General features: G+C 35.4%; 1 protein-coding gene across 6 annotated transcripts in view; it reads left to right on the top strand.

Moving 5' to 3' along the window:
• The window catches only part of LOC129762692 (chondroitin sulfate synthase 1), a 61411-nt gene that overhangs the window by 30820 nt on the left and 15756 nt on the right, over positions 1-14835 (top strand). For all 6 annotated transcript variants that reach the window (XM_055761183.1, XM_055761178.1, XM_055761181.1 and 3 more), the window contains exon 2: positions 5036-5486. In XM_055761183.1, coding sequence (XP_055617158.1) covers positions 5351-5486 — 136 coding nt within the window. In that variant the 5' untranslated portion in view covers positions 5036-5350. The remainder of the gene's footprint in view (positions 1-5035; positions 5487-14835) is intronic.

Here is a 14835-nt window from a genome sequence, read left to right as displayed (position 1 = left end):
TTTTCATACAGAATTGCGTGTAAAATCATTTTTCCAAAGTATTTTCATTTAATTAATTTCTAGGAATAAATATTTACATCTGCAGGAGATTGTCCATGCATCACTAGTCCTCAACTTAAAACAATTGAGACAGTGTTCTGATAAATTAAAGAATATTTCAGGAGGTGATAGAGGATCATATTTGATGAAAAAATCCTACGCATGTAGTCAATTCTCAACTAGGACATTGTTGAATTTTTGTTAAGTCTAATTTTATGTCTTGAACTGACTCTAATTTAGAAAGTACGCTCCTTAGAATAATTATACTGTTCATTTGAAAGATAAGAAAATTTTGCATAGAATGCAATTGTAAAACTTTCAAATTAATAGAATCCAGGATCAATTTTTAAATGTAAGGAACCAACTTCGTATTTTGTGTTTTTAATTAATTTTCCAAAAATGCATGATAAACTGGAAGCTCTCCAACCACTCTACAGTTCCTTCATTGACACCACACTATTATCCTTCCTGTTATCTTCCACTAATTTAAATGTGTTCACAACATAATTTTATGCAAATTTTCCTCAAATGAAAGCATCGTGCGCACTTTTTGAATTTTCAGTTCAGTCATTTTAAGGCAAAAAACCGGTCTCAAGGAAAAGTTCAATAATTCTTTCGTAGTTGAGATTTGATCATCAGCGTGGAAGATTTTGTATGATCCCCTATCTCTTAATTTTTTTCGGATCAGCTACCTAATAACCTATATATAATAATATTATTTTAGACAGATATAATAGTTTTCGATATTTTATTCAATTTATGAGAAAGTTTTATCAATAGTTTGAACATTTATAAAAAAAAATAATAGAAGGTCAATAAATTTCTCAAAAAAATGTTTCAATCGGGCAACAGGCTTCAGGGCCATTTTTGGAAAAAATGAACAAAATTTCAATAAAATGGGGAGGATCGGGGCAGCGGAGGATTAATTTGGCGTTGAATTGCTCTCTGGTAAACTGTGACGTTTTGATAAGGATTTAAGTGGAGGAAAACTAAAGAGCAATACAAATAACTTATCATGCAAGATTAGTAAAAAATTATTGAGTTGTGAGATTTCTGATGTTTTTTCCCCATGGGCATTTTGGAAGCTATTTAGACACTCAATGCAGGATGGTCAATAAACAGTTGAAAAATAAAAAAATATATATAGATATTGAAAATATTTTAAATAAGGTATTAGTACCCTTTGAAACTATTGCGGAAAAGGTTTCTATTGCGCTGATGACTAAATGTGAATTGATCGTGTGAATGAACAGACATTTCCTGTGGCAAAATGTCGAAAATGTTTTGAGTGATCTTTGAAACGCTGTATCTCTTTTATAAAATAATGCATTCGTCAAAGCATCAACTGGACCATGTATTAAATATTTCCAAGATTGCGATGAGTAGATTTGACCATCGATTTGCTGTGCGTTCATTATTTCATCAAATATTCTTAATTCGAAATCAAAGGATAATTTTTCATTCGATAGAGAATACCTCTGTAGTAAATAGTTCTACTGAAACTATCTATGATTCAAATGGACGCGAAATAATCATGTTGATTGGATTGCTTTTAAGCATATATTCTCAAAATCTAGAGAAACTTTGAAAACAAACTATAAACTTGCAAATTATTTTATCTACAACACATATACACATCACACACTAGAAATTTGTAGCTTGAAAATGCTGTATTTTTTATCTTAATGTCATCGTTTATATCGAAGACACAGGCGTTCCGAAATCTCTGAAAAATTTCGACTTTTTACTCCTCATCCTTTGTCAAGTGAGGATCTATAGATATCAGTACATACTTCCTACTTTATCTTTTCTTTTTTTGAAATTCTTTTTAAATGATAGAACAGAGTCTGTGTATATAAAATCGTTCTGTTCGTTTCTGTGCGCCTCAAAAATTCAAGCTCTGATGGAGCTCATATTATAACACAACATACGAGCCACTTCAAAAATTGTTGTTGCTACTGCCAACGCCCCAAGAAGCTTCAAGATTTCCAGATGAAATGAGCACACTTCTGAAATAAATCTGTGAAAGTAAATTAACTTTCTAGTATTGAATATGTATTCTATGTGACAGCAACACAATTCTTTCCATGTGTTCAAAAATCGTGAGCTTAAATTGTATCTGATAGTGATTTTAAATCTATTTAATTTTATTTGATTGGCTTTGCTCAAGATCAATCCTTGGAATTTTGTAATTTATATTCGGATGCGGATTGTTCAACTGGATATTGCGCGTTTCCGTGTTGACAAACCAGATAGCCTTTATATCTTCGAAGATAATAGAAAAACAAAGTATTACAAGTATTTAAATTAGAGGCGAATGAACTGCATAGTTTAAAGCCTTTTAAAAACAAAGAACAAAGAACATACAAGTATTTCAAAGTTAAACTCATATGGAATATTTGCTTTGTTTTACTACTCATTTTTCTGTCATAAAACACCAATGAGCCACGGCAAACGTGGCAGGGTTCAGCAAGTAAAATTTGAAACAAAATAAACGTAAAAGGTAATTGAAATTTAATTCATGCGCAATTAAGTTATTTCCTGAATTATTCTAATAAAATCAAGAGAAATGTCCACGTGGACAACAGGGGGTGGGGTATGAAAATGTCCACGCTTGTCCACGGAGGGGGAGGGGGGAGTTTAAAATCGTGCTTTTTCTGTCCACGTGGTATGTGGACAGCCCCTATCTAGCATATACATGTGTATGGTATACGTCATTGGGGGGTGTGAAATGAGCTTACTCATTTAATAGAAGTGTGAACCGAACTGAACTCGAGGTACTTGATACATACGGTGAACTAGTGTGAGTGACACCACTATATAATACAAGTGGTACCACAACTACTTGTATCTTATAGCATGCGATGCTCTGGTTAATATGTATACCCATGACTCGGGCTCTTTCCTCTTCCGGCGCTCGGACCGAATAGACGAGCTCTAACGTTGGGGGATTTTCCCTTCGGAGCGTGAAGTTCACAACATGCAAAGGGGAGGCGATATGCATACATGACAAATGATTGAGAATAAGTTTTGATGAATATACGATTTATTCATGCATATATCAAGACTAATGTCATACGCTTATACGATTTATTATAGACATACTAAAAAAAACAAATGGAGAAAAATAATTGTGTGATTATTTTTATACTCTCACGAATCGCCATTTGTTCATATGAGAACATTCATGTTTGCAAAAGTAGGAATTATTCAATTTATTATTAGTGGGAGGGTGATATGAATGTTTAAAACGATTGGTGGTGGTGGTTACAAAAATTGCGTCATTCCTGGTTGCCGATTGTATTTTATTGGAAATATCATGAGCTTTCTATAGAAATGGTTAAGTAGGATTCAGTGCTACATGTTTCGAGAAATCGAAAAAAATTACGTGAAAATTTTCATTCAAATGCGATCTGGTATCTGGTAGAAATTATTCTGTCTCGCTATTATCACTAGACGTCGACACTGTGCGTACGTCATCGCGGATCTTGATTTGTCAAATTCCTGATATTACGATCCAATACGATTTATTGTTGAACAATTTTCCACAGCATGTAATACGATTTTTTTGCAGTATTACATTGATTAAAAATATAAGTTTATGCAACTCACGAACTGCATCGGCCTGCTATGTATTTATGATGTATCATAAAACCGTTCGCTGAATTATTGTGTGCAAAGACTGCTTGGTATTCTTTGTTCCAAAACCTGTTTTCCATTACCATTTTTATATGAAATTAAGCTAATGGAATGAAATACAAAGTAAGAACTGTTACCCGGCTTTAATTTAAAAAGTGCGTGAGTTTGGCTTGTTGATAAGAGATTCCTGCTCTAGTAAAGCGATTATTCATCCGACAATATTGTGTATCAAATCATATTTGTGGAAAATGTGTGCAATTTCTCATACTTTTTAACTATGCTCATACTTGTCTACAAAATGCCCTATCAGGGCATGGTACTCTCATCAATATTTTTCAATGGGTAAACTCATGTGTTCTTAAAATTGAAACCAAATAAAAAGTTATAATTTTCAATTCCTTTTTTCTCGGTGATCAATTTTAAAGTGAAACATGGTTTATATTTGTGTATCTGAGCCTGTACAAATAAACGAATTAAAAAAAATGGTTTGTACAAAAATGGTATAGTAATTCTTCCAATTCAGTGTTTTCAATTTTTTTTTGGTTGGGAGATTCATGGGAGATTTGTCCTTCAATTTAAATGTGTTCAAATCGCGTGTTCCCTTCTCTGCAAATTGTATTTGATCGTTGATGTGACCACGAATGTGAGCGGATATCGAGAAGCGTTTTATGCTGCATTTCCCTTTGTATGAGTGTAATCCAGTAGATTGTCCAACAAAACTATATACATATACGTTTCGTTCATGCTCCAATCGACTCCTCAACACTTTTCACAATATACTATCGGAAATAAGTATTAACAAGTCCAATATATATAGAAAAAACCTTCCGATTTCATGAAAAAAGTTAAGCGCTGGAATGAAAAAAAGTCCCTTTGGTATTCCCCAGAGATTGCGCACTAATTCGGTAACGATCACTGAATTCGAGCTCAACCATCGAGCCACGCAGCCTCAATTTGCTCTTACTTTGCATTCCAAATGACACGCCACTCGTGCGCACGGGAAAATCAATTACACTTGATTAGGGGCAGTGCGACTCCTAGCAGGAGGCCAAGCAATTTACTCATCGCTGCCAGATCTAACGCGATATCTATTAGCCGGCAGGGACAGTCGACGAGAGATTGCGGTGCCAACTGCAACACAACAACAAAACATAATTATAGACAACAAAAAATAAATAATTAATTATAGACTCTTCGCTAGAGATGCATATTGCAGCAGCTGAGATTGAGAGAGGCTGTGTTATCGTGACGCATCACGCTCACCCAAACCACTTAAAGACGCTGTGTTTTTCAATCTCAGAGTACCAATTATTCGCTGACCTATTAACCGGTCTCTTTTTTCCATAACTTCTTCCAGGTCTAACATGATAACTCCCATCGATCAGTGGATAGGTTCCCCGTCGTCACCCTCCTCCTCATACTCCGACAAATGGAACTCCCACTCGAAGAAGATCTGCTACCGCAAGGAGATTGTCAAGATCCGCCCTTGCGGAGGACCCATCAATTCCGTCAATTGCTTGTGATGCCCAATGTCAGTGTTGTTGTGCTTAGTGTTAGAAGAAACCAATTATAGGATAGAATATACGTAAGCCATTTGAGTCAAAGTGCGAGTGCAAGTGAGAGTACTTTCGAAGAGTGAGATTCGTAGCAGCTATACGATACTTAGAGAATAATGTCCCAGCGGAAGAAGATTCTGTACGGGTTGTTCGGGATCATCATCGGGCTGTGCGTCGGGGCGCTCTTCCGGAACTATCGCACCCTGGAGATTGTCAGCATGTGCAACTCGATGAACAGTGTGAAGCAGAAGTGTAAGTGTTTCTTCCAACCAATTTTCTTATCTTAGAATAATCAGTCATTTATCGTTTCACTCCTAATCAGGTTCCTGATTTTTACTGTATAACCTTCGTTATCAGTCGTTCTCGGATAAAATTGTTTATCGCAACGTACCATTCATCGTTTCATAATCGTCATTCAAGTAAGCCAATAACAGCTCTACGCACGAAGCAGCTGTGTTTCAGGACCTTGACCACACGTTATCTACACAGACGATTTGGAACATTCGGCATCTACATAATGCTTTCATTACACGTTTTGAAGTTTGTATCGCATAACTTGCCGTTTTTGCAACAGAGTTGATGTAGATGTTCGAATGCGATCGACGGGTTTAGAAGTGTTCTTGCATGTAAAATGCAATATCAATCTGAAGGAATTTTTAAAAAAAATAAGTAAGGCTTCTAAAAGTATCTTTTTCGAAGTCCCCGGTGTAGCATATAAAATGGGTTTCGGAGGCATTCCCATCTAAAAATTTCTCAATAACATATTTAATCACTCTAGTTTTTTCGATCTACTTATCATCGAGCAATTTCACGCCAAATCTCCCTCTTCGGAATCTTGTGCATGTGCTGGCAACTACCCAAAATAACCGATTTCATTATCATATGAACAATTTTCATTACGACTGATTTTTGCAGCAAAATTGACATTTTTTCAACAAAATTTTGCTTGATAAAAAATGTCTGATTATGTCAGACATGAATAGCTATAAAGCTACCTATGTTTTATGGGTTACAGCTATCATTCAGTGTTGTTCTTGATACCCCTGAACGCAAGAGCGAAAGAACGATTCAGAAGAAGTAGTTCAATTAGGCGAATGGTTATCTACTGAGCCGCTCATCAAAGTAAACTGATTTGTCCATCTCTTCTCCATAGTCTGGTTTACTTGAACGTTCTCACATGTTTTTTTCTTGACGGACAAGATGAGTCGATCATATTAATAATTTTTCTACATTTGTTAATACCTAGAAATAATGATCAAAATCAAAGAAGAGATGACTTGGAAGATAGTTTTGACGAGAGCCGGGTTCAAAAGGTTTAACGTAGATGAATATTTTATTAGAAAGGTTGTTCTCTGATAACATCATGTTCGATGCACGCCTCTCTAATATAGAATATATTATATTGAGAACGTTGGTAGTGTCGAAAATATCCAATCTGCATCATCTGGTGATATAGTTATTACGATTCACCAAATGACAATTATAATATCGCTGAGACAATCTAGCTATTTGAACTTAAGTTCAAGAACGCATTGTAAGACAATTGCTTCTCATCGTATTCAGCTAAATTAAATAAACGAAAGAAAAGAGGCGACCGATCGATTAATATTTCTGCAGGGGCGGTTTTATCAATAATCATTTTTATGTACATTTATGAACATCGGTACAAGAAAACCAGAGAATGTCGAGTTTTTCGTGTTAATGTCGGAATATCTATCTGATTTCTTCTTCATGAGTTTACTATTGAAAATAGAAAATATTATTAACTCGCTGATCCGGCGAACTTCGTCCCACCCACAATTAATATTTTGATTTAACACTTTCGTCGCTCCGTCACCCAGGTATGGGTGACACTTTCCTCGTTCAAATTGAATAGGATTTTCAAAAGGAATTTGATAGAATAGGCACCTAAATGTAACTATAGGATACCTTTTTATCAATTTATAGTACTGATGGTTTGTACTGCAGTTTTGTGAAACCCATATAACATGACCTTGGCATATTTTTTTGTTGTCAATCCGTCTTCAAACACAGCAATTCCAAATGAAATCGTCCTAAAAATGCAGATTTCAAAAACTTGTAGTTTTGATTCCAATGAAACTGTGTATTTCGTTTGGGTTGGAGGAAATATGAGTTTTTCACAGCAATTGGGAATTTTTTGACTCAAGCGTAACTTTTGAATAGGGCGTATAGATTTTAGTAAGAGAAATCTTTGATAATTTATATCTCAAAAACTATCAGTCGTACCGAAATAGTGTCTTAGAAAGAGTTACAGAGTATTGATGGTTGAATGTACACTGAGAAAAAAAAATTAGTACTCTTTTATTTATTTACAAAATAAAAATTCTATTTGCAATATCCAAAATACATTTTTTGTATTTTTTTTATGTTTTCATACAAAAAGTCATGCAGAAAATTAAAAAAATGGGCTCAAGATGGTAAAACTATTTTTGACGAACTTTGTGGAACATCGAATTTTTAGGAATTTTCGAAATTTCGAGTTTTTGTATGTTAGCAGTCATTTTAAATCACAAATTATGAATCCTGATGTTATTTAAAACAATAAAGGTCATTATCAATCTCCTTCGAAATTTAGCCATTCTCGAGCTATTTAAAAAAATATTTGTAATTTATTGTCTTTTTAATAGTAAATATGCCCTTTAAATATGTTCGTCGTGTTATACCATCATGTTCATGAGATTTTATGAATTCGCTTGTAATTTCCAACAACTTTTCTAAATACATCGTTATGGTAAAGACATAGGTTTAGGAGTTACGTTACGAAACATTCGAAGACATGTGGGTTAATACAAAACGTAGCGAAACTAAAAAATCTTTTTTATCTTAATACAAACTTCAATCAATCAAAAAAATTGTTGGAAATTATAAGAAAATTCATAAAATTTCATGAACATGACGGTGTAACACGACAAACATATTAAAAGGGATTATTTACTATAAAAAAGATTATAAATTAGAAATATTTTTTTAAATATCTCGAGAATGGTTGCATCTAGAAGGAGATTGATAATAACCGTTTTTGTTTTAAATCACATCAGAATTCATAATTTGTGGCTAAAAATGATTGCTAACATACAAAAATTCGATGTTTTGAAAATTCCTAAAAATTCGATGTTCCACAAATTTCGTCAAAAATTGTTTAAGCATTTTGGGCCCATTTTTTCAATTTTCTACATGACTTCTATTTTATATGAAAAAATTGAAAAAAATATAAAAAAATACATATTTTTTTATATCGCAAATTAAAATTTTATTTTGTAAATAGAAAAAAGAGTACTAATTTTTCTTCCAGTGTATTTTTTTTCAAATTAAGCCAACGTTACTCTATAACTCTTTCTAACACATTATTTCGGTACGACTCATATTTTTTAAGATATAAATTATCAAAGATTTCTCTTACTCAAATCGATACGCCCTTTTCAAAAGTTACGCTTGAGTCAAACAAAATGAACCATGATGATGTATTTGGAAAAGTTGTTGGAAATTATAAGCAAATTCATAAAATTTCATGAACATGACGGTATAACACGACAAACATATTAAAAGGGATTATTTACTACAAAAAAGACAATAAATTAGAAATATTTTTTTAAATATTTCGAGAATGGCTACATTTAGAAGGAGATTGATAATAACCTTTTTTGTTTTAAATCACATCAGAATTCATAATTTGTGGCTAAAAATGATTGTTAACATACAAAAATTCGAAGTTTCGAAAATTCCTGAAAATTCGATGTCCCACAAATTTCGTCAAAAATAGTTTTACCATTTTGGGCCCATTTTTTAAATTTGCTACACGACTTCTATTTTTTATGATAAAATTTAAAAAAAATTAAAAAATATGTATTTTGGATATTGCAAATTGAATTTCTATTTTGTAAATAAAAAAAAGTACTAGTTTTTTTTCTCAGTGTACATTTTTTTCATATTCAACCATCAATACTTTGATTGATGTATTGATCAATACATCAATACATCAATCAATAAATTAAGCCAATAATACTCTATAACTCTTTCTAAGACACTATTGCGCTACGACTCATAGTTTTTGAGATATAAATTATGAAAGATTTCTCTTACTCAAATCGATACGCCCTTTTCAAAAGTTACGCTTGAGTTAAAAAATTCCCAATTGCTGTGGAAAACTCATATTTCCTCTAACCCAAACGGAATACACACTTTCATTCGAATCAAAAATACTCATGTTTGGGTGAAGATGAACACAACAAAATAAACAGCTTGAATCGGATGATTCGTGCTCTTGCGGGAACCCACATTGGTTTTTATTGATGAAAATTGAAATAAATCGTTTCATACTTGAAGTCAGTTTTAACACAACCGCTACCATATCCAATTTCACACTTACACCTGTGCCAAATGTTACATAATGCATTATCGGTCATTAATATGAAATTTCGCGAATCAACCAACACTATAGTTCCAAATCTATGTTCTATTTGCTAGAATTATTTGTATCGTCGACCTTACCTGCAATACTAAAATGCCTTCGAACTGCATATATTTGCAATTCGAAGGCATCCCCAGGCACCTTGCTTTTGCGAATTGACCATTCCAGGAACGCTTGATTTCTATTGAGCTAATGATTAAGATTATTCAATTGGTCGATACATAGTTAGTTGCACAAAATAAATTATTTTAGGGGGTATTCTAGTGTAGAGACACGAATTTCGGACGTTTTTTTGAGCTCCGTGAAAATAAAACAAAGAATATTTTTACTTTTCATTATATTAGGCTGTCAAAAAAGTCCTGCGGTATTTTCGCGAGGTGTCGTTGTAAGCGCGTAGTTCTAGTTGTATTTATTGTATCGAGTCATACTATAGCTTGTTGGAAAGGTATTTATAATATAGTCCTTGACAGTGTTTTGTTTGGTTAAGTCGTTCGTGAGTTATAGTGTCGCAAATATGGAGCAAAATAAAGAGAAAATCCGACATATTTTACAGTAATACTATGACAAAGGCAAAAATGCATCTCAAGCTGCCAATAAAATTTGTGCAGTTTATGGACCCGATACAGTTTCCATTTCCACCGCACAACGATGGTTTCAACGTTTTCATTCTGGTGTAGAGGTCGTCGAAGATGCGCCACGCTCCGGAAGGCCTGTCGTCGAAAATTGCGACAAAATCGCTGAATTAGCCGAGAAAGACCGGCATAGTAGCAGCCGTAGCATCGGCCAAGAGCTGGGGATAAGTCATCAAACCGTTATTAACCATTTGAAGAAGCTTGGATTCACAAAGAAGCTCGATGTATGGGTGCCACACACGTTGACGCAATAAAAAACATCTTTGACCGTATCGACGCATGTGAATCGCTGCTGAATCGCAACAAAATCGACCCGTTCCTGAAGCGGATGGTGACTGGCGATGAAAAGTGGGTCACTTACGACAACGTGAAGCGCAAACGGTCGTGGTCGAAGCCCGCTGAAGCGGCTCAGACGGTGGCCAAGCCCTCATTAACCGCCAGGAAGGTTCTGCTGTGTGTTTGGTGGGATTGACAAGGAATAATCTATTATGAGCTGCTTCCCTATGGCCAAACGCTCAATTCGGACCTGTACTGCCAACAACTGGACCGCTTGAAGGTAGCACTCATGAAGAAGAGGCCATCTTTGATAAACAGAGGCCGCATTGTCTTCCATCAGGACAACGCCAGGCCACACACTTCTTTGGTGACGCGCCAGAAGCTCCGGGAGCTCGGATGGGAGGTTCTTTTGCATCCGCCGTATAGACCGGACCTTGCACCAAGTGACTACCACCTGTTTTTGTCCATGGCGAACGAGCTAGGTAGTCAGAAGAAGTAAGTCAGAAAGAGGCCTGTGAAAATTAGCTATCCGAGTTTTTTGCCAATAAGGAAGCGAGCTTCTATAACAGGGGTATTATGAAGTTGGCATCTCGTTGGGAACAAGTCATCGCACAAAACGTCGCATATTTGACTTAAAACAGATGATTGTAACTAATGTTATGAACAAATGAAAATTCAAAAAAAATACCGTAGGACTTTTTTGACAGCCTAATATCATTATTTGTTCAACTATTTTTTCAACAAAAATTGAACGGAGAAAAAATATTCGTAACTAGAATAGTTAAGTGCTGATGAAGTGAGAGGGTTCAAAAAAAAAGTTGTGTCATGGCGGACACGATTCTGGTTATCTGAAACAAAAAAATCGAACAGATTCAAAATCAGTGAAGATGCCGCTATCGCATGAACCTCGAACAAGTCTAAACATGTTTCTTGACTAAATGGCGACCGTTTGAAAAACAAAATACGGTTTAAAACGTTTTTCCTTACGTTTCGCGATTTTTTTTAAAAAAGAAAAAAATTTGAAAATATCATTTTTAGAGGTTCGTGCGCTAGAGAGATGCATGCAGATTTTATTCATACAAATTCGACATGAATCGTTTCAGTAGAACTCGAGATATCGTGTATCCCAGTTTGAAAAAACTAGTTTCGAGAAAAACGCGTTTGAAGATCATTGTTATGGCCGTACCAAGTTAGATACCGCATCACTAAAATAGCTCTATCACGGTAAATAATACGAATTCCTAAAAGTCCTTTCTAGGGTATATTCTTGAATATGAAGGAAACAAATTTTTTTTTTTCAACTTTCTAGGCCAAAATACTGCCTTAGTGGAAAGTTAAAAATTGTCAAAAATCTCATCAATCCATAATGAAATGATTGAGCAGTAAGCGTTTGAGATTGACTATTTTTCACGATTTTCGTTTTTCAATTTGTATCCCCAATATTTTCCCGAGAGACGTAATCCTACGTCAAAAATCGTGAATTTCAAAATACAAAAAAAAATTGTACCACAACACAAAAACAAACATTGTAACATTGTGAAAGCCCATGAAAACACGTATCACTTGTCGAAAAAATACATGCAAACACATACTTATATATAAACTAAACAAGTACTGTGCAGTGTTGCCACACGTACAGACTTATCTTAAAAGGTACAGATGTTTTCTTTATTTTGGTACAGATTCTGTACGGTACATGGTACAGATTTTTTTCCACTTGTGAAATTTCTCACATTTGAACAAAGCTACATAAAGGTACATGATGACTTTGACGCTATTTTAAGATCAAAAGATTTGATTAAACATCATGACGCCAGTTCGAAAATTGTATTAAATGATAGTTAAATGATAGTGCAAATGTAAATGTAGGGTTTGTAGTAATATATGAGATTTTTTTTCATGGTACTTATTTTTGGTTCAGGTTTTTGAAAGAAAAAGTACAGATGAGAAAGATTTTTCACCTCTCTGGTACAGGTGAAAATGTGGCAACACTGATACTGTGTATGAGAACTAACAAAAATCAATATATTGAAACACCAAAATTTTTAAATTTTTTTGACAGTATTTCTCGATATACCATGGAAAGATACACTTTCAGATTTTCTTTTCTTAAATTTTTATCTATCTATGTATCCATATATGTATCTCCGTAAAATGAACCTCCAGATTTTCGATAGAGGATATAATTATTCTGGATAGTGCCAAACTTGAAACTTGCAAGCATTCGGAATATAGTCCACATCAAATCAAGATTTGCATTACGGAAAAAACGCTGTTTAAAATTATCTAGCTGTCCAATCGTTTTAAAACATTTGGATAGTTGAATATAACCCATTAGTAAGCTTTTTGTATATTTATTTCATTCGACATCAATTCCTTAACCATATGCTCGCATCTTACGCTTAACTCCACTTACAAGGTTCTTTACAAATCTGGCTGCAGCTTCTTCAGTACGGAAACCCACTTTTTCTTCATGTCTTCCTCAGTTTCGATCTCCTTGGGATGCTTCCGTGCCTGTGGCTGCTTCATAATAGCCCAGGATATTTCGATGGGCCTTAGTTACGGTGCCTTGGGGGAGGGAAGGGGCGGATTCATGTCCTTGGGTACGAAAGAGTACGTTTCCGAGTTGTTTTTCGAGGTCCCGATGAAAGAGTTGAGTATTTTCCATGTACTTGCGAATCAACATTTTTTCCAATTTTCAAAAAACTGGCAGCGATAAAAAAAACGTATAAACAATACACTCTGAATAACTTCCATCTTCCATCTTCCATTCCTTAACTCTTTTACTTCTCTCATATTGCGTTGAGAAGCGTATAAATAGATGAAAATAAAAGATTTCTGTTTAACTGTTATGTTTTTTTTTTCTATTTCTGGTATCTATTGTTCACCGCTTAAGTGAATAAAATAGGTTTCCAAAGCATTTTTCATTAACAGTTGCATAATAACATATCAAATCGCTCTCGTTTTTCAATCTCATTAACATCGATTCAGAAAAGGGCTTCCGGTAAAGCACTTAATGCGCACGACATAGAATCCCATCACATTCGCTGTTCGACACTATAACAATCCAACGCATTGGTTAATTGGCTAGAGTCAAGTTGAAGCTAGACATATGGAAGATTAACGCTTTTTTACGCTCGACTTGCGGAAGATACTCAATCTGGTGCAGCAGCCCTTGAGATACTTGAGTCCCGGAGTCCATATCAATCTATAAATAATACACAACACGACGATCGGGGTCCGGAGGCAAGAGTGCATCTAACATCAACACTAATGGACCACATGATCGTCTGCGGCCCCCAAATGGCTGAATGGAACTAATTCTGTGCTTCACAATTTGTGTATTTTTGTTGCAACAACAGCTTTAACATGCGCTGCTTGCCAGATTGGATTGAGTCACCACTAAGTGCATACGATTATCCAATCAGCGAGGGCTGCGAGTGGATGACAAGATATTCTACATATCTTGACTCCCTGCGTGTCGAGGGCAAGAGAGAGAGAGAAGACATATCTCGGCAGAAAGTGCAAGTGTTGAGTACGAGTCAATTCACCCACGAATGACAGCAGGCTTTAATTGCATGCGAATAGAATCGCCGGGGATTTCTCACATTTCCAAAACTGTTTGCGGCAATTCTTGACGCAAAACAGCGTGCGATCGAATGCGATTCATAAGGCGGATTTTCCTCGGGTTTTCCTGCATTCGATGCGGATACGCTCATTCGCAGCCACATGTCGGCTTCCAGGAAGACTCGATTCTTGAAAACAAATTCCCGCGCCGTATCGGTTTTGCTTTCATGTGCGTCCAATGTGGGAGGTCCCGTTCAGGAGAATATCATATTTCAACTTAATATTGGAGCAGCTCATCGATTCAGTTATGTACAAGATAACTTCCGACGGATAGCGACGCGTTCCTTCAATTACCTTTAACTACCAGCAGGCAATTTCCCGCCGTTGTAAATTTGTCGCTACACTAATTAGCGGTGATTTATCGCCTTAGGCAGCGACGTCTATTTCATCCGTCAAAGAACATAAAAACTGCCGTCAAACAAGCAAGTTTTGTCTACAGCCGCGCCAGAGATCGTGTGGAAGACAGTCGCAAAATTCGAGATCAAGTTCGATGTCCTTGGGGCCAGCCGAATGATGAGAAGCAGACGGAAAAAGTAAAACGTTAGGACCAAATTAACTCTCGAGGCAATCGCACAGTGGGCTAAGTTAGCATTATACCCTAAAAGTATTGATCGTGAGCTGAGAACGCAATGGTCGT

Source organism: Toxorhynchites rutilus, chromosome 1 (assembly GCF_029784135.1).
Source record: "Toxorhynchites rutilus septentrionalis strain SRP chromosome 1, ASM2978413v1, whole genome shotgun sequence".
Lineage (NCBI taxonomy): Eukaryota > Metazoa > Arthropoda > Insecta > Diptera > Culicidae > Toxorhynchites > Toxorhynchites rutilus.
Note: the sequence above shows the minus strand (reverse complement) of the source record. Positions and strands in the feature narration are given on the sequence as shown.